Source organism: Melospiza georgiana, chromosome 1, assembly GCF_028018845.1.
Source record: "Melospiza georgiana isolate bMelGeo1 chromosome 1, bMelGeo1.pri, whole genome shotgun sequence".
NCBI lineage: Eukaryota > Metazoa > Chordata > Aves > Passeriformes > Passerellidae > Melospiza > Melospiza georgiana.
In genome coordinates this window covers 133,774,850-133,793,434 of record NC_080430.1, presented here as the reverse complement: position 1 = coordinate 133,793,434, position 18,585 = coordinate 133,774,850, and the positions used below count along the sequence as shown (strand labels likewise).

Genomic DNA, 18,585 nt, shown 5'->3' with positions numbered 1-18,585 from the left:
AATGTTGTTGCCTGATAATTAATAGGCAGCTGAAATTAGGTGATTTGAACATGTGTGTTCTCCTTCTGCTCCCTTTGAAAAATAAGTGACTTCATGTCAATAGGAAGGTGAAAAGCTTCAGCTACTATTAGTAGTCCTGAGCTTCACTTTGCTCCATAGAATACAAATTTCACTTTACCGTGAATTTTCTTCTAGAACTGATTTTTAACCAAATACCTCTGTTGCTGAAGGTTCTCTAGATCTGACAATTGGTTCCTCATATATCTTTCTATACGTGGATAAAGAACCAAGTATTCCTGGATTCACAAACTCTATTAATGCATAAAATTCTTGCAAGTCATTTTGGATTGGAGTACCTTGAAAGAGAAAAAAAATTCCGCAATTGGTTATTTTTACTTTAAACTGATGGAAGGAAGTACATTGAATGCAGGGGTCAATATTGACAATGTATCCTGAAAACAGATGTTTTATTTCTGTGTGAATGACTCAGAGTCCTGAATCTAAAACTTTACCATGAATAACAAGATACTGTACTCCTAACTAAACAGACTGCAGATATAATTGTTCTGACAAAGGAATTTAAAGAATCAAATTCTAAATAAATGTAATTAAATAACTACAAAGGAAAATATTGAGTGCAGAGTCCCAATTCCCTTACAGAAGATCTAAGGCTCCTTGCTTGCCCCTGAAGACTGACATATTTATGTAAAAACAATTGGAAATAACCTGTTTTTAAACACCTGAGATTTCTTCATTTAATTCCCATTGCCAAAATTTCAACTGATCTCATGCTTTTCTTTTACCCCAACCTAGCACTATCAACATAAAAAAATACTGAAAATAACTATAGATACTAACCAGTAAGGATAATTCTCCTCTCACAAGACAGACTAGTAAGGGCTGTAGTTGTCTTAATAGTGCTGTTTTTCAGCCGATGTCCCTCATCACAGATCAGGAGGTTAAATTCTACAGCCTGAATTTGATCCAAAGATCGCAACAGCATCTCATAACTGATTATCATAACAGAATAAAGTGGAGAACTGATGAATTCTTCTACTTTGTGGTCCTGTAGGCATAAAGGAAAATACATTATACAACTATTTCATTGGAGATCACTTCCTTAAAAATCATCACATTCCTTAAAAATACAGTAATTACAGAAATTTCTTCTCACATGACACAAGGTATTTACTGTCTCCTACATGACTTCAGATTATTGATTCTTTCCTAATTTGTGAAAGAGATCTGATACAGCAATTTCGAATTTTACCACCTCATTAAAAGAAAATTTATTATTCTTTTAAGCCTTTAAATCCTCTGAGATACATTACCATGAAGGTGAAAAGCACAGAGTTCTTGTAATAGCTTTCCACTGCTGGCATTTGGGTAAGCTTCAAATGAATAATTAAAGCCAAGATAATGAAGGGCCACAGGTAGCTCCTGGTACATTCACTTTGGATCTCAGCCTGTAATGTCCAGTAGGAAATTACCACAGTCTACCAGAATTCCTTTTGTAGATTTTAATTTAATTTTATATTATTGAATATTATATCCTATTGGTATTATTTAACCTACTGAATTGGTTCTAGGTCTCAGGACATAGAAGAGCAAAGTTCAGCTTGCTTGGAGCTCAGGTGGGAGGGATTCTGCAGGGAGCTTTCATGGAGGTCAAAGGAACTCCCAAGTGCTGGGATTTTTTTCAAGGATGCTCTTCTGGAAGCATGAAAATAGTTCATCCCCTTTAAAGATAAGGGAAACAGATGGAGCAAGAGACCCCTTGGCTTAACTGAGAGCTTCTGAATCAAAATCAAAAGCAAAGTGCACCAGTGATGGAAATGTGGATAAATACCTGTTGAGATCTACAAGGGCATTGCCAGGGCCTGCAGAGATGCAGACAGAAAAGCAAAAGCTCAGCTAGAAATTAATCTAGCCAGAGATGTTGAGAACTGCAAGAAACAGCTCTCCAAGTATGTAAAAAAGAAGCAGAAACAGAAGGAAAATATTGGCCCACCAATAAACAGGAGGTGAATTAGTCACAGCACCTTCTTTACCTCTGTCTTCACCGGCACTGCTGGGCCCCCAGCCCTGGGAACAAAAATCCAGGCTAATTACAGACCCACCAGGGTCAGTGAAGGAAGGTGGGGGTGAGCTCTTACATGAGCTTGACCCCTATGGATTAATGGGCCCTGACATTGCCCAGGGGTATTAAGAGAGCTGACTGACATAATTGCAAGGCCAATGCATAACTTCTGGAGAAGTCAAAGAAGAGCAGGGGATGTGCTACAAGTAGGGTTTAAAGGGGTTTAAATCCCATCTACAAGTAGGGTTTAAAGGAGGAACTTCTAAAGTTATGGAATGAATCTTCATGGGAGCTATCACATGTCAGAGGAAGCAAGGAGTTGGGAAAAGCCAACATAAACTCACCAAGGACAAACTGAGCTTGACAAACCTGGTGACCCTCTGTGACAAAGCAAGCTGCTTGGTTGGTGTGGGCTGGGTGGACATTGCCTCCTGGATTTCTCCAAGGCTTTAGAATGGTTTCCCACAGCCTCCCTCTGAAAAGCAGATGGGCTGTGGTGTGGATGGATGCTCCATGTGGTGGGGGGAACTGGCTGAGAGGCAGCACCCAGAGGGTGCTGGTCAATGGCTCCTCCTCAAATGGGCAGCGTGGCACGAGTGGGGTCCCCTGGGATTGGTGTCAGGCCCAGCTCTGCTTAATATCCTCAGAAAGTGATTGGGAAGATGGGATCAAGTGCACCACGAAGTTTCCCAGCAACACCAAACTGAGTGGGAAAGTGGATGCTTTGGAAGAGAGAGCCACCCTGCAGGAAGATTTGGATAGGCTGGAGAGTGGCTAACAAGAATCTGATGAAGTCTAGCAAGGGCAATCATCAGGTCTTGCACCTGGGAAAACATAACCCAGGTGTGCAGCACCATAGGGCTGGCATCCACCCAGCTGGGGAGCATCTCTGTGGAAAGGGATCTGGGGATCCAGGTGGACAGTCAGATCAGCATGAGCAAACAGTAATGTGCTGGCACAGAGAGCCAACGGGGTGCTGGGCTGCATCCACAAGGGCATCACCAGCAGAGATCCAGAAGTCATTGTCCCACTCTGCTCAGAGCTCATCAGGCCACACTGGAATGCTGTGCTCAGTTTTGGTCCCTGCTGTGCAGAAAAGATGTGGACAGGCTGGAGAGGGTTCAGAGAAGAGCCACAAACTGGGAAGCCTGTGACAGGGGAAAAGGCTGAGAGAACTGGGTTTGTTCAGCCATGAGAAAAGAGGACTTAGGGGAGACCTTATCACCATGTTCCACTATTTAAAGTGAAAATGGAGACCCTTTTTACAAGAAGTCACATGGAAAAGACAAGGGATAATGGGTACAAGGTTGCTCCTGAGGAAGTTCCAATTGCACATGAGAAGAATGTTTCAGAATGAGAATCACCAGCCACTGAAATAATCTCCCCAGGGGAGTGGTGGAGATTTGTCCGGACAGGATGCTGGGCCATCTTGTCCAGACAGTGCTTTTGCCAAGAAAGGTTGGACTGCATGATCCTTGAGGTCCATTTCAATGGGATATTTCACGATTATTCTCTGATTAACTTTGTTACTAGCCCTTAACATTGATGGGTTGGCCAACAGGTAAGGTCACCCTGGGATTCAGAAAATAAAGAGTCCATAATGAGCCCCAGAAAACAGGTCTGTCTACTGATAGATTTCTAATCTCTGTATAATTGGTCAGAAAATGACTGCAACCATCCCCTCTCTTATATACCCCTCAAGCCCTTTCCCTTCAAAAGACACCAAGAATTTTCCTGTCTATTGAAGGAAATGCACACACTAAATAGTCACTGTAATGGCACAGAGAGCTTCCTCCAAAAAAGAAACAGCTGTATTTCTGTGCAGACTTGTAAACGTACTAGGATTGTCTACCTGTCTTGCAATTATGCATAAAACTGGAAAAATCAAAAATCTCTGTGGGATGTCCCTTACCTTTCCACTTGGCTCCAGATGCTAATTTTCTGAATGCTTCTTCCTATGTCCTAAAGGTGTTCACTAACTAAGCAGGCTATGGGTGCAGCTGACAAGCTGCAACCTCTCTAATTGTGAAAACAAATCAGTCTAGAGCCTTAGAAGGTTTTTTTATTTCCAAACAAGATCAGTTACCAAACACAGACAACTAAGTCTGGAGCCAGATGGTGTAATACATTGTAAAAGCAGCACAACTTAATTATCACAACCTTTAGAGCCTCCTAGCAGGTGATTCAGATGAATCCATGGGATGAATCCAGCACATTAATCTCACAAAGTACCGTGCAGCAGATCAGCCCACATGCTGCTCTCAAGGAGGCCCAGCACATCAGAGGAAGCAAGGAGTAGCAAGGACCAGGTAACAAGGACATGCACCCATTTTTCCAGGTGTTTGGGACTGGACTTGAGCATTCCTGTTGTTTCCAGGACTGTACTTAACTGCCTGTTTTCTTGTTGTATTTTTACTGCTGTTTTCAAAACAGAAGCAGAAAATTTCCCAACACAGGAACAGAGACACAGAGGAGCCCTGTAGGGAAGACCCAATGTTGTCCCAGCCCGGTATACAGGCTCCACATTGCAGCCTTGAAGACAGAGGCAATGCCTCTCTGGACTTCTCCTGGCATGGTCAAGCACCAGAAGATGCCCAGCGTTCAGAAACCATTTTCTTTTTATACACTTTCAGGCCGTGAGCTGAGATGGGGAAAGTGGCCTGAGGCACTGGGGAACAGCCACCAACATCCCTCCCCTGGAAAAATATCAAGTATGCAGGGGAGTTTGAACTCTTTAAAAAAAAAAAAAAAATGCAGGAGAGTCCCTTACAAGCCTCCTGCAGTCAAATATAATGTATTTCCTAATATTTGTATGTAACAACAGCAGTGGTTGAAAGATGAAAAATTAAAATAAATTTACAAGCTAATTTCAAGTAATTAATTCATACTCTTAACTGGCTGCAGAATATGTCTATATTATAGCCTCCATTTTAACAATTACCCAAAGTGACTTGACAGATTTAAGTGAGCTGCCTGGAGCCACATATGGAGCAATTATCAATCAGTATTAGAGGTCCATAATGTCCCAGACTTCCTCTTAGAACAGGCCTTTCTTTGCACTAGTTCAAATCCAATGTAGCTGGTAAAGTGTGAATTCAAAAATGCTGAATCATAAAGCAATGCAGACCTGTAATTAATTATTTTTCCAGATATTTTGACTTCAAAACCAAATCAAAACAACTCCAGTAGGAAGTGATACTCTGCAGACAGATAAAGGAATTATTCTCTCAAACACATTGCAAATGCTTAAAATAGGAATTAACAAGACCTAAAAGCAACCTTTGTGGAGATACCTTCCTTTTAAAAGCAATGTTCTCCACGTGGTATTTGCATATTAACATAATTAAACTGCAATCACGTTTTAAAAGATAATATCATGGTGTGTTAAAAAGTCTTGTTACTGAAGGGTTAGGATTAGGTTATGGCATTTCAGTGTGAAAGTGAGGAAAACATTTTAAAAAGTCTAGCAGTTCTTTGAATGCATTCCTTATAGACAAGAACAGAAGAAAATGCTGGAGACAAGCTCTTTCTTTAAGTTATACTGGAGAAATAACAGCATGGTAATTGCTGTTTTTCCAGAGAAGATAGACAGTAAGTTATTGTGAAATACCTCATTATACCCCAGGCAAGTCATATTGTGTCTTCCTTTTGCATGACAGTGTATTCTGTGGTATTTGGGAACACAGCTGTTAAAGCTGCTGAGTGTCCCCAGTCAAATAGGTCCAATGAGATAAGTAACAGTTTTAAAGTTATTTAAATTTGAAGAAAGTGAAAGCTACTGTCATTTTGGGTCATAGTAACTGTCATCACATTCAGGCTTTCTCCTCCCAACATTATTCATAAGAACTGCAAGAAAACGTTTCATTATCTCTAACTAGCCTTTTAGGTTAAAATGTTGCCATATTATATTTTGCCTTGTATCCATTTCTTTTAGGAAATTTCATTTCTTCCATCCCACCCTATATTATATTACAGTTCCTGGCAAGTCAGTTTGCTTCACTTCCACAACTTGAAACAAGTTACTGAGAAAAACAAATTATGCACAATGCACCTATTATACATGCATTGTCTTCAGTGGAAGACCTACAGTTTCAGGAGTTTGGCAATAATGAGTCAAATTTAAAGAAATTATTATTGTTACAAAATTGTGTATAGTTTACCAAGAAGTAAACTTTCATTGAAAACTTCTGCTTCACCTGAAATATTCATTCTTCCATTAAGGATAATTCAAGAAACTAAAGGCAAATCTGGTTGGTGTAAGAAATTGATAACCTTTAGAATGAAGTACTATTTGTTTCATCAGTCTACCTGTATGAAATTATTAGATTAAAAAATAATTTTGAAGATAAGTATCTTCATCTTTGTTGCAAGCACCCATGGAGGTACTACAAGCTCTCCACTTCTGGAACTTGTGAATGTTAATAGCAGCAGGAACAGCTTCACTACAGGAGGGGACAGGGACCAGCATCATCCTGCTTCTTAATAAGATTTGTACTTGTCTGCATTCTTCTAGAGACAAGAGATAGTCTCATTACCTAACACTGAGACTCTAGGCTTGGTAACTCTTGAGACTTTAAATCATCCCAACAGAGATCTAACTCTTGACTGTGACAGTAAAGGGAATAACCTTCTGAAGTACCCCAAAACAGGCAGCCAAAACAAATTAGAAGTTTTCAGTACAGAACAAAAGCAACTACCACAGAAACAGGTAGAGGCTTTGTTATGTAAACAGGGAAGGTGTGCACTTTGATACATAACAGAAAATTCCTTAAGCTGAAGAGGCACAGGGAGGAGCATGTCACCTTTGACAACTCCAAAGGGGAAACCAGAAGAAAGGTGAGACAGACATATGCTACATGTGAGCTTGGGTTATGACTGGTGACTGACAGCAAAATACCCATATGGACAATTATCTGAAGAAGAAATAAAGTATTACAAATTAATATTAACAGAGATTTACTAGGCTTTGTCTCTAGTTAAAAAAAAAAAAAGACAAAAAACCCCATAATTTCTATATTCTGAGCCAAAAATGACCTAATCCACTTTTGGAAATAAATCTTACCTGATCAACTGTAAAGACTTTGATCCTTTCACTTCCCAACCATTTCTGAAATTCTTTTTTCCAGTTTTTCACCAGACTGCCAGGGGTGACCACCAGTGCTCGCTTTAGCACAGGTCTGCATCCGTAGGGCCCCTGGCGCAGGAGAGTCCACACAAGGGCAATGCACTGCAGGGTTTTGCCCAAGCCCATCTCATCAGCCAGAATAGCCCCAGACCTGCCACTAACTCTGTAAGAGGGAACGAGGTGCTGGCATCATTTTAAAGGACATATCTGTAACTATCCACAACTGCTTCAGGGATTTGCTTCTGTGATTGTTTTCTGAAGTATAAAGAACCTATTTATACTTATTATGTCTCCTGTAGGTTTTTATTCAGTGGTACTAGAAGATCTTAGAATGCAAATTCTCATTTTCTGTAACTCATTAGTCCTCTAAAACTAAAGTTTAAATCTACCTGTAACTAGAATTATCCAATGCCTTACAGAATCTATGACTTGACAAAACACATTTGAAAACAATGCTGTATTTTTTGAAACAGGTTGAAATAACATCTTTTTTATTCTAAATGCCAGAATTATAAATTACATGAATAATTTTGAATTATGAAATATAAATCCCAGAAAACAGTGTTTTTCAGCATGGTTTTGATTATATCTGTATTTACAAAATTTGGTATGTAGAAATGACAGGCCTTGTGGTGCACTAGCTTCTCAAAACATCTGGCAAAGTCATGGCAAGTATGATGCTACATTTAGGTCAGAAAAAACTTGTGCAGCCGCTTTTGGGAGAAAATTACTAACATTAATTAACTGAAAAATTGCTCAACACTTCCCAAGATGTCACATTTCAAACATAGGCAGGAAAATATTATAGGTATTAAAAGCTACAAGGATAATTATTAGCTTACCTCATTCCCATTACACATTCATACAGAAATATAATTCCTTCTCTCTGATGTGGGCGGAGATTACTTGCAATGTAAGGATCTACAACTACATCCACCACAGGTAAACCAGCCTTATTGAACATCCACTGATGACTTGCATTTGGTCGTGGCATAACCAGAGAATCTTCAAGTTCAAAGCATAATCAAGCATTACTTTTAGTCTGTTAGCAAAACTTATTAAAGTCAATGATCTAATTACTGTTAAATATACTGTTTATTATATTGACCATTCTCAGACTGAAAATACATTTATAAGTACCTAGATTGCCTTCTACAAAAAACCATTCTTTTAAAGACACTTTCCAAATAGTTTTAATAGTTTTTTTCTCAAAGGTAAAGATGATAAACTGAGAAATATGAGGAAGTTTTGTTGAATGAGGTGAAACTGCCTACCTAATAAAAGCTGCTTGATGACTTTGAATTCATAAAGTTAAATTCATAGAGATAAATTAGAAGAAGTTCCAAAATACTTCTGAATTGAAAATTCAAGAAAAATCCAATTACCTACATAAAATCTAAATACTCTAAATAGTACATTTCAAGGGGATAGTCTTGCAGTAGCCCAGAAAGACTTCCCTGCCCAAGAAACAGAGGTAAAAGCCACTGATTGAGTGTGAGCTGACAAAGACTGCCACAGCGCATGAATAAAAGAAGTTGATGGGTTTGAAGACATGCAGAGGCAAAGACAGAATAAAGTATTGAGCAACATCTAAATAACAGTTTTGCTTGCCATAATCTGTTTACAAACATTATGATTTGGCTAGACAATGTCCATTCTTGGGTTGGTCCTGCTGCTGCTACACACCTTCACTGAAAAACTGTATTGTCAGAGGACGGAATGAGAAAGAAATTTATGGCTTCTGGTATTTTTATGTCACTAGAGTAAACCTATACTGATAATTTATTTATGGGAATAGGTTGGTTGAAGGTTTATATCAGTCAGGGAGATTTTGTTTCCTACTGACAAAGAGTTGAGTTCTGATGGATTAAATCAAATTGCATGTGTATATATTTAAAAGCCAGTGGAGACAAAAAGATAACTTTTCTGACAAAAATCTGCATGAAAATGAGGAGGAAACAAGGCTTGGATAAACACTGGACTAAAAGTTTAAAAACTGTATGTGGAAGATGTAGCTTTATATCTTTGCCACTGTGCTCTGTTCTGCTGGCTTTCCATTCTGTAGAAGCTGCATTTTAATCAACTATAATCACAGACTTCATGATGAAGTGAAAACCTCTGACTGTTCCAATATCAAGGTCCTGGTCTTGTAAAGTATCTCAGTAACTTCTGCAAGAGTTAATGCAATCAGGCATTAAATAACATGATCCTCCCGTGTAAGCAAACCTAAAGCCTGAGAGCCCAACCCATTGATGTGTTGAGAGCTCCCAAAATATGATACAAGGTATTCAAATTCACTACAAGTCACAGAAGACAACTAGAATACTTTTAACTCTTTAACAAACTAATGCAGAAACAGCAAAGTTGTTAATTTACATGCTGAATATATTGGCCTTCTTTGGTCAGATTTTCAGTTAGAATGCTAATGCAGCATCATCTTGCAATCTCAGGAAGGAACATTCTTAGATAAAATGTAATCAGGCTAAATTAAGACCAGAAGTTGGTGTTAATAAGGATGCTCTTTTATAATTACCACTTGACTAAGATTTCATTGTTTATTTACATAGCAGCCAGGTAACAGCTTCCAGAAGTCTCACAGTATCAGGAAATGATGTAAGAACTCAGAGGGAGGTATTATAGTAAGAATATAGAAAAAGAGTTGTATTTTTTTAAATAAGCACAGCTCTGCTTAGCAACATTTTTTTACACTCATTTTTATCTTCCATCTGAAAGACAGAGCTACCAGCAGAATATAGCTCCTATATGGTTTGTAGACAAAAAATAGTTCTGCTTAATAATCAACACCACTTACACAACTGCTTAACCAGCCTGTTCCTATACAATATGTGAACTCTCATGGCTCTTCAGCACAAAACTATAAACATTTATTCCAAAACATATCTGGTTGAGTTTTAGTTACACTCACTGGCTGGTACACTCACTGGTGAAGGATCAGGCATTGGCAGAAGCAATTCTCTCAAAGTGGCACAACTTTTCTATTGCTGATCCTCCACTGCAATTACTGTGCTGTCACATTACGGCTGTATGCCACTGACCCCAGTGGGAAGCTGGAACTCATCTAGAACTCCTAGTATGTGTCAGATTGTTTCAATGATCAGTAAACTCATTGTCTTCGGCAAAACTCTTAGAAACTACTCTGTTTCCATAGCCATCTGTAACAACTATGAAAAACTTGGTTCAGTGTAGAGTATTTTACTTGTTAGAAACACACATGACAAAATCCTAGCATGGTTAGATAACAGTACTGCATGTCAGAAATACTTCAGTAATACATTGAGGTTACACATTCAATATTTTTTGAGAGTCAGAGGATGTTTAAAGAAACTTTAAAATTTCAATCTTACTTGTGGCATTTGGATCATGGCGAGGTTTGCAGCTTTGGGAATCTCTGAGCATATTCTCTTTAGTACTGTGTTGACAGACATTTTTGAATGGTTTACAGAATAGTTTTGTACTAGTTTGAGATAATGCAGATGCATCTGTTTCATGAGTCCCTATTCCAGCCTGAAAACACCTGCCACTGTTGAAATCATCTGCTGAAATTACACCCATCACTTCAATTTCTTTTCCTCCAACCATCAGTGTTTGACCTTCATCAAGGCTGTCTAACTCTTTAGCTTTATATCCAGTACCTAAAAGAACATAAAAATAAAATAATTAGGACAACACAGCAAGTACTACTTCCTTAAAACCAGTACTCATCTGCAGGAAGGAAATCTGTGAAAAAGTTACTCATTCTGAAACATTTAATTGTTCCACATAAAGCCTTTCCCTCCTTAATAGAGTGACATGTGAGTGCTAATAATCAGAATTAGCAAAGTATATGAGCAAAGACTCAGTCATCCTCATCACCAACCAAGTCTATTGAATGTCAAACAACTGTTTAAGACAGCTTTTAAAAAGTAGCTCCATGTGGTAAAATCCAGAAGTTTCCCTTAATAACCATCCTAAGTCCTTTTCTCTTTCTTTCATGCCCCCAAAAGAAGTCTCCTAACCCCTCCTGCTATTGATCTAAATGGTGTATTCTACTTTTTAAATAATTTTACATTAGTTTTCTTACACATAAAGATTCAGATGCCTCTGAAATCTTCACTTCTACATATGGTCTGGAACATGTTCTGATTATTGCCAAGATTTATGAGTAAGTTAAGTTCAAAACTTGTTAGGCTTGGTCAGGTGGGCATTCTCACTGCAGCTACAAATACAATTCCAAAACACAGCTACAGCTGGTGTCATTACAAAATACAGCTACAGCTGCCACTTCCTTTTAAGAGAACTGTGTAGGGAAGACTGGGGGTTCCTTCTTTTAAATAGCAGTCTACTGGTTGAAGCTCTCACATAAGAATCAGAGGACATATAATTTATTTTCTTAACTCAGAGAGGTCAAAGCCACATCTCTGTTTCAGAATTCTTTACTTCAGTTTTTGAATTTGTGTAAATTTGGATAAACAGGCTTTGATCCTTAGTGAGGCCAAAAAAAAAAAAAAAAAAAAAAAAACCAACCAAAAAAAAAACCAAACTCACAAAAAAAAAAAACTCAGACAAAAAAAAAGGTAAGATTGTGTAGACCAGCAGTTAAATCACTCAGCTGTGAAGAAAGAAGCAAGGCCTCCCAAGGCACATTTTATCCAACAAACACCATATATAAAGTATAAAGACCCCTGGAAACTCTTTGCAAAGCTTGGGTCTGCCACTTCTAGGAATGTGAAAGATTAGAAGGTAAAGCTCTGCATCTGAATTCCTTTAAGAGGAAAAAATTACCAAGGTGTTTCACAGTCTAAGAGTCTAAGCACGTGCTGAAAAACAGTCTGGCCAAAAGGGAAAGGGAGATACTTTTCCTCCTCTCCTCTGGAAGTATTCAGAAAGCCTTGTTTGGCTCTTGAAGGAACACTTGCTTTCAGGAAAGAGCTGAAGATGCCTGAACACAAAAGAATGCATGTGTCTTCCTAAATAGGATGCTTAGGGAGGGCATTTATGATCCTTTTTGCTCTGCAATTTTGTTTTCTGTTATTACCTCTACATAGCTTCAGGCTGAACACACTGAATACAGGTGTATCCCTGTGCAGGTTCTGGTCAGAAGAATCTAATTCTACTACTGGATGGGCTTTAAGGGTAGATGGAAACTGAGAAGGCAAAAAGCAAAACTACAAAGCTCAACTGTTTATGCAGCTGCCAGAAATAACCGTTTCTGTAACATACTGCAATTTACAAGAGAGCACGTCCTAAATTCTTTGCAGTGCATTATTAAGGAATTAGGACATTGCAGAGGAGAACAGTAAGATGTTCTGCTGCCTCAAAAATGAGCTATAAGCTGTGCTGATTTTAGGTTCCCTTGTGCCATCCTTGATCCTGCCCTGGTAAGCCTAAGGAAAAAAAGAAAAATTCTTCCTTTGCCTTTTTCTTCCCATTTAAAAATAATAATCCCAAGGGCTCATGCACACTATAAAATTCCCAGTATTACATACAATTTTGGAGGCAAGCACCACTGCTGGACCTTTCCTTCTCACTCAGTGAGTTAAATAATTGCAGAAATTTAACACTCTCACTGCTTAAATTGGTCCATTTATTATCTTCTTAGAATCAATATGAATTGAAAGCAATTCTGAATGGGCAAGTTAGCACTAATGACATTGGTATTGTGCTCTCTGACACCATCAAACATGGTAAAAAAACTTTTAAGCTTTTTTTAAGTGAAGTTTTAAGAGAAAATCACAATGTTCATTTTTCTATTGTGTTTGCTGCTAATTCAAGAAGACAGGACTTGAAAAAACAGAAGGACAACAGGGTGGTGGCTGATGCATTCCAGGCATTACTCTCTTTCACTCTGCCTTTTTCAAAAACAAGCAAGTCTGTACATATATTGCTTTGCTATAAATAAATTCAAATTAACTTCTAAGTCACAGACTGATTTGCAAATCAAAACTGCCTGGTCCTAACAAGGCTCACAATGTCATGAGATCACAATGTCATGGCTGTAACAAAAGAGCAGAGAAGCCATCTCTGACCTAAAATAAATCGAATTATGCTTAGCAAAAACATTGTCCAATCCTACTCCCTTACAGAATATCTTTGGCTCCATTAGCAAAGTTAATTCTTGCTTTGCTTTCAGTAAAAAATTACTGCTCCAAGTTGATGGCAGCCTATGGTTTGCAAGTCTTATTTTTAACTCTGATATCAACCCAAACTATGTCTTACAACAGCAGCTGCTGCTAAAACTACAAGACTAAAAATTGCTACACAGTTGACTTTGGCTGGGCAGGAAAATTTTGCTGTTTGCCTGTCTTTCCAACAAACATAATATTTTTAGCTGTTTGACAGGCTGAAAAGTAAAGATCCAACTTCTGAAATTTCTGATTGCCTTACTGCTGACCAAGATATCTACAAGAAAATTACCTGTATTTTTCCCTAAATTTTAACTCCTTCACTTCTGTATTACGTGAGCAACCAAAACCAACTACTCATCCCTCATTTAGCATCGCTGCTGAATTAGTACAGCCATTGATTTCCAGATTCTCTCTTTGGACTAGCATTTGGTGTTTCTGTGAATTATGTTATTCAGCCTGCTCCAGCCTCCCCCATGCATCTGCCTTATATGTAATAAATATCAAGCTGTCTTGCAGTCTTCCCCCCCACTCTGAGAAAAAAAAGACAAATCAAAAGCAAACCCACAATCTCCACTGTTTTTTCATCCTGTGGTCACCATTAGTATGAAGAACTGAAATATCTAAAGAGGTGGGTCTCTGTTAATTCAAAGCACAGTGATTTTCTGCCAGGTGTTCCTTTGAGCAAGCATGCAATTCTACAGTACCTCTGCCAATGTCTTTGCCTTCCATATCTTTCAATATTACTGACTTTCCTTTTGTAATAAGAATAGCATCGCCTTCCCACTTCTTGTGCTTTTTCTTTGATGCCTTACACCACACGACACTGAAATATTTCACAAGGCAGTCAGGTGCTTCCTGAGCTGCTTCTTCCTTTGCAGTCCCTGATGTTGGCAAATAGAGTGCATCTAAAAGGGAAATAAAATAACAAAGAATATCTCAGGTTCTCCCAATAAAGTGTACCATCTTTTGCATTTCAAAAAAATCAAGACCAATCTATAAATGTCGTCTTATATAAACAAAGTGGTATATTTCCTGTCCTTATCGTAAATTTGGATTGAGACAGAACACCACACAAGGACCAATCCTGAAAAAAAAAACCAAAACAATATTACATTGTTTCAGAAAGTATGTACTTCCAGGGAAATAAGATTACTTGTTGCATTAGTTAGTGACCTCCTAATTTGACATATATACAAAATGTTAAGAATGGAAAAAGAATAAAAGGAAAGGCTGAAAAAAAAGCAAAAGGGAAATGACCACAGGAAAAATGAAAACAGGGTCCTCGTGAGATGGTGCTGGGCAATGTTCTGAAAGCAAGCACAGGAAGACAGAACTCAGAAAAGGGAACAAAGGAGTCCAGGAACCAGATCTGGAGTTGAAGTCATCTGTACAAAGTAGCAGAATAACCATAACTGTAATAACACAAAATGTAATTTTAACTTCTTTCCTTGCACCCTTCAAAAATAACTAATTGTGCAAATCTTGAAGCAGACCATCTCTTGAGTATGCACCAACTCAAACACTGTAACTAGGCTTAGATTGATTTATATTTGTCAGCAGTTACCCAGTTAGAAGTGCCATGGATGTCAATATTAATAAGCAATATTTAGGTTAATAAGGTTAATAAATGATAACAGAACAGACAGCAGTTGATTATAACATTGATTTAGAATAAACACATACTTTCAAGAGTTAGCAATCTGAGACAAGTAATGGTAGAGAAGTCACCAGCATTACCTAAAGGAATATCTGCAGCATTCCTTTTCAGCACATGCACAGCTTCAAAAGGAGAATCAGACTAATTTTCATTAAAATACCCTTGCATGCTGGTTAAAATCTTAAATAGGTTTGCTCCTTTGATTCCATCTGGGATTCAACACTATACAAATCTGTTACAAAAAAGCGCTTATGCCACAGACTAACTTTTCCAAAATTTGCAAGTGTGCTGGCATTTAAAGGAGAAGCAGCAAGAGGAAATTCTTGCTCACAGTAACAGTCCAACAAAGAAGCAGCTTTACCACTTCTACATCAATATTCCTAAAACTGCAAAATAGTCCTAAGTTACACATCTAAAATGAGTTCAATTTTTCAGACTGGTGTTTACTAAAAAGGTATTATCTAAGTGAAAAATGCTGTATTTATCTAGTTGAACATTTTTTCCAAAACACCCCAGAAGTTGTATTGTCTGTACAGAACTCTATGCTGACACAATGCCCACAGCAGACAGGATTTTCCATACGTAGATGTTCCTTCAGTGCATTAGCCAACATCTGTAGTTTCATGCAGCAGATGTGTCCCCATCTCCAAGGAATAGCAGAGCAGCTACTGAACACTGGCATTTCACAGAAGGATAAGAATATGGAATACAGTAACCCTTTTTGAAATGTAGAGGATTCTTTGTAGATGAATCATGGTAAATGAACCAAACAGTAACAAAAAATCCTTGCAGCTCTGTAAAAGAGTTAAAAGGCTCTATTGGATCTTCAGTAATCACAAGTGGTAAGATTTAGAGAAGTGAAAGAGAGAGGGGGGAAGAGAGGAAACCTGTACCTTGCAAAAGATTAATTTTATTCTATATTGAGCTTCTAATTGTAAATTGATTCAACAGATAAATGCAAGATGGTTTTCTTTTTGTTTTTCAAAATTATTATCTTCGTTTATTCAACAACGACTTTCCTTATATTAAGATTTTAAACTATTACTGCAAGAACTGGAGATTTCACTGCAGGATTTTCTTCTTCTTTCTTGAAGGATGGCAATCCATAAACAAATGACCACCTCTTTGTCTCCTTCACTGACCTCCCACATGAGTTTGGTGACCCCTGATATCTGTGTTATGGTCATTGCTCTTTTACTCAGGGCATCCTGGATGGTATTATCTTAATTACCAGCAACTTAACTTTCAAATCAATAACAAGTGTTCAAACTTTTCTTATCCCTGCTTCATTTAAAATAATTAGAAAACAAATAATTTAGAAACAAAGTTGGAAATTAACAGCCTTTTGTTATAGTGACTTTTGCTGAAGATTTCCAAAGCATCCTGTCCCCAGTAAGAAGCAAACTGGGCACCAATATTCCATGCAATACTACCATGTTTCTATGGGGAAAATGAAAAATTATAGCTTCTGCAATGTTCAGATTTCTTCCCTCAATTTGTCTTCTGAATTACCATAACTTCTGTTTACAGAAATATTCAATAACAATTTGTTTCTATGCTACATAAATTATCTTTCTTTTGCCAATAACTACAGTATATTTTCAGATAAAAATGTAAGGTCGTGTTTTTTTATTAACATTTCTATGTAAAAGTAATTACATCCTCTCAAAATTATCTTTCACATAATTTCCTTGCATAGAAAACCTAAACCTTTTCATCAGCAATGCTGATTAGGTACATGCATTCAACATTCTTTTTATCTTATCAGTTTTGTTTGTATTCAGCTTCACACCTATTTAACTTTAAAGATTATTACAGTGCAATAGCAGAATATTCAAATTCAGTAACTACAGTGTCATGAGCTTTTCAGGAATTGAAATGAGAATGGTATGTTATGCACAGGAACTAAGTTAGTGTTTGATATAGGGGTACAGTGAGCAGTGGATTCAACAGAAACCCCTTACTGCTCTGAAACCATAGACAGTATCTGAAATAAAACTGGATTTGCTGAGACCCTGGAAGACAAACTGCAATTGTACCTTCTGGGCTCTGCTGTTAATGAGTTTGGAGTGAAACTAATAAGTAACAGCAACCATGCATACCCTGTGGTATGAGAAACATCAGGAAATCATGGCCCCTCATTTCTCTCCCAAGCAGCCAAAAGCCCAGCCTGGCAGCGAGGTTCGTTTAACCATGAAGAAACAGCAGCAAGAGGCTTTCCTCCCAAAGGAAGGGCTTGGGAACTTGGCTAACAAGGCTTTGAAAAGCTCCCACAAATAAAGCTTTCTCTCTGTGGTTGAGAAAACAAGGGCTTAGGTTTCAAGATATAAACCATAGCCTCGCTGATATGAGGAAAAGTTTCAGCAGCCTCAGGAAGGTGATGATTTACAGAAATCGGGACGGGATCCAGGAGAGGGGATGGGGAGCATTCCAATGGCAAACCAGTTTAACCAGTTTCTGATGAGCAGGATTTAGAGAAAATGCATCGATTAAGTGCATTAGGCTACTCCCAAAGCAGCAAGGAAGCAGCTGCACTGTGAAAGTCCCCAGGGTAACCCCAGCGTCCATTTCCAGGCACTGTGGCTCAGCACCGTAAGCGCACGCCTTGCCCTGAGGAGCGAGGGGAGCACTCCAGTGAGCACTCCAGTGAGGCACACTCCAGTGAGGCACACTCCAGAGGGCACACTCCAGTGAGCACTCCAGTGAGGCACACTCCAGTGAGCACTCCAGTGAGCACTCCAGTGAGCACTCCAGTGAGCACTCCAGTGAGGCGCACTCCAGTGAGGCGCACTCCAGTGAGCACGCCAGTGAGGCACACTCCAGTGAGGCACACTCCAGTGAGGCACTGCAGAGGGGCACACTCCAGTGAGGCACACTCCAGTGAGGCACACTCCAGTGAGCACTCCAGAGGGGCACACTCCAGAGGGACACGCTCCAGTGAGCCCAGCACTGGCACCTTGGCCTGGGTGTGGTTTCATGGATGCCTTAACCCATCCAAGTGCAGCCTGCTGCCAAAGCCCATGAGCTCACCTTTCCTTCCCTCTCCTGCTCTGCTTCTCATCCACCAGCTGCAGGAAAGCCAGGCCAATGAATCCCATCACTACAGCCAATACAGGGAAGGGGTATGTGCAGCTTGGACCAAGGAGGCTGGGAGGTTGCCCATCTTTCTTGTAGCAGCTACTGTTAGGTTGGGGTGATTTTCAAACCATGGTTCCTGTGTTACCCATCACCTTCACACCTGAACTTCCATGACATAAGCACATATGAAACAACAGGTGAGTTTTCCCTCAACTGCTCTGAATCTTCTCAATCAAAAGTACTGGCACAATGCAAAAATTACAGCTTAGAGAAGACAATTTTGATTCAAGTTGCACTCTGTAGCACTAAAGAATAATTAAGTAGAGGGAGGCAAATAAAAAAATCTGAACAGCAGTAAAAGGAGACTGAGGCTTTGAATGAACCACAACCCAAACTCAATGCCAGTGCTCTGCTGTAGCCTCGGCAGTGACTCTGCTCAGGTGCCATCAGTCTGCTCCATGGAGCCTGCACCATCTCCTTCTCCTGAGCTGAGGAAGCAATCGAAAAGTTCCTTAATTAA

The 18,585-nt window shown here is 38.9% G+C and overlaps 1 protein-coding gene across 1 annotated transcript in view; it reads right to left on the bottom strand.

Moving 5' to 3' along the window:
- The window catches only part of RAD54B (RAD54 homolog B), a 63,372-nt gene that overhangs the window by 9,847 nt on the left and 34,940 nt on the right, over positions 1-18,585 (bottom strand). The window contains exons 4-9 of the mRNA XM_058025832.1: positions 14,035-14,235; positions 10,571-10,858; positions 8,048-8,210; positions 7,143-7,368; positions 859-1,066; positions 217-356 (exon numbers count right to left, since the gene is read on the bottom strand). Of these exons, the coding sequence (XP_057881815.1) occupies positions 217-356; positions 859-1,066; positions 7,143-7,368; positions 8,048-8,210; positions 10,571-10,858; positions 14,035-14,235 (1,226 nt within the window). The remainder of the gene's footprint in view (positions 1-216; positions 357-858; positions 1,067-7,142; positions 7,369-8,047; positions 8,211-10,570; positions 10,859-14,034; positions 14,236-18,585) is intronic.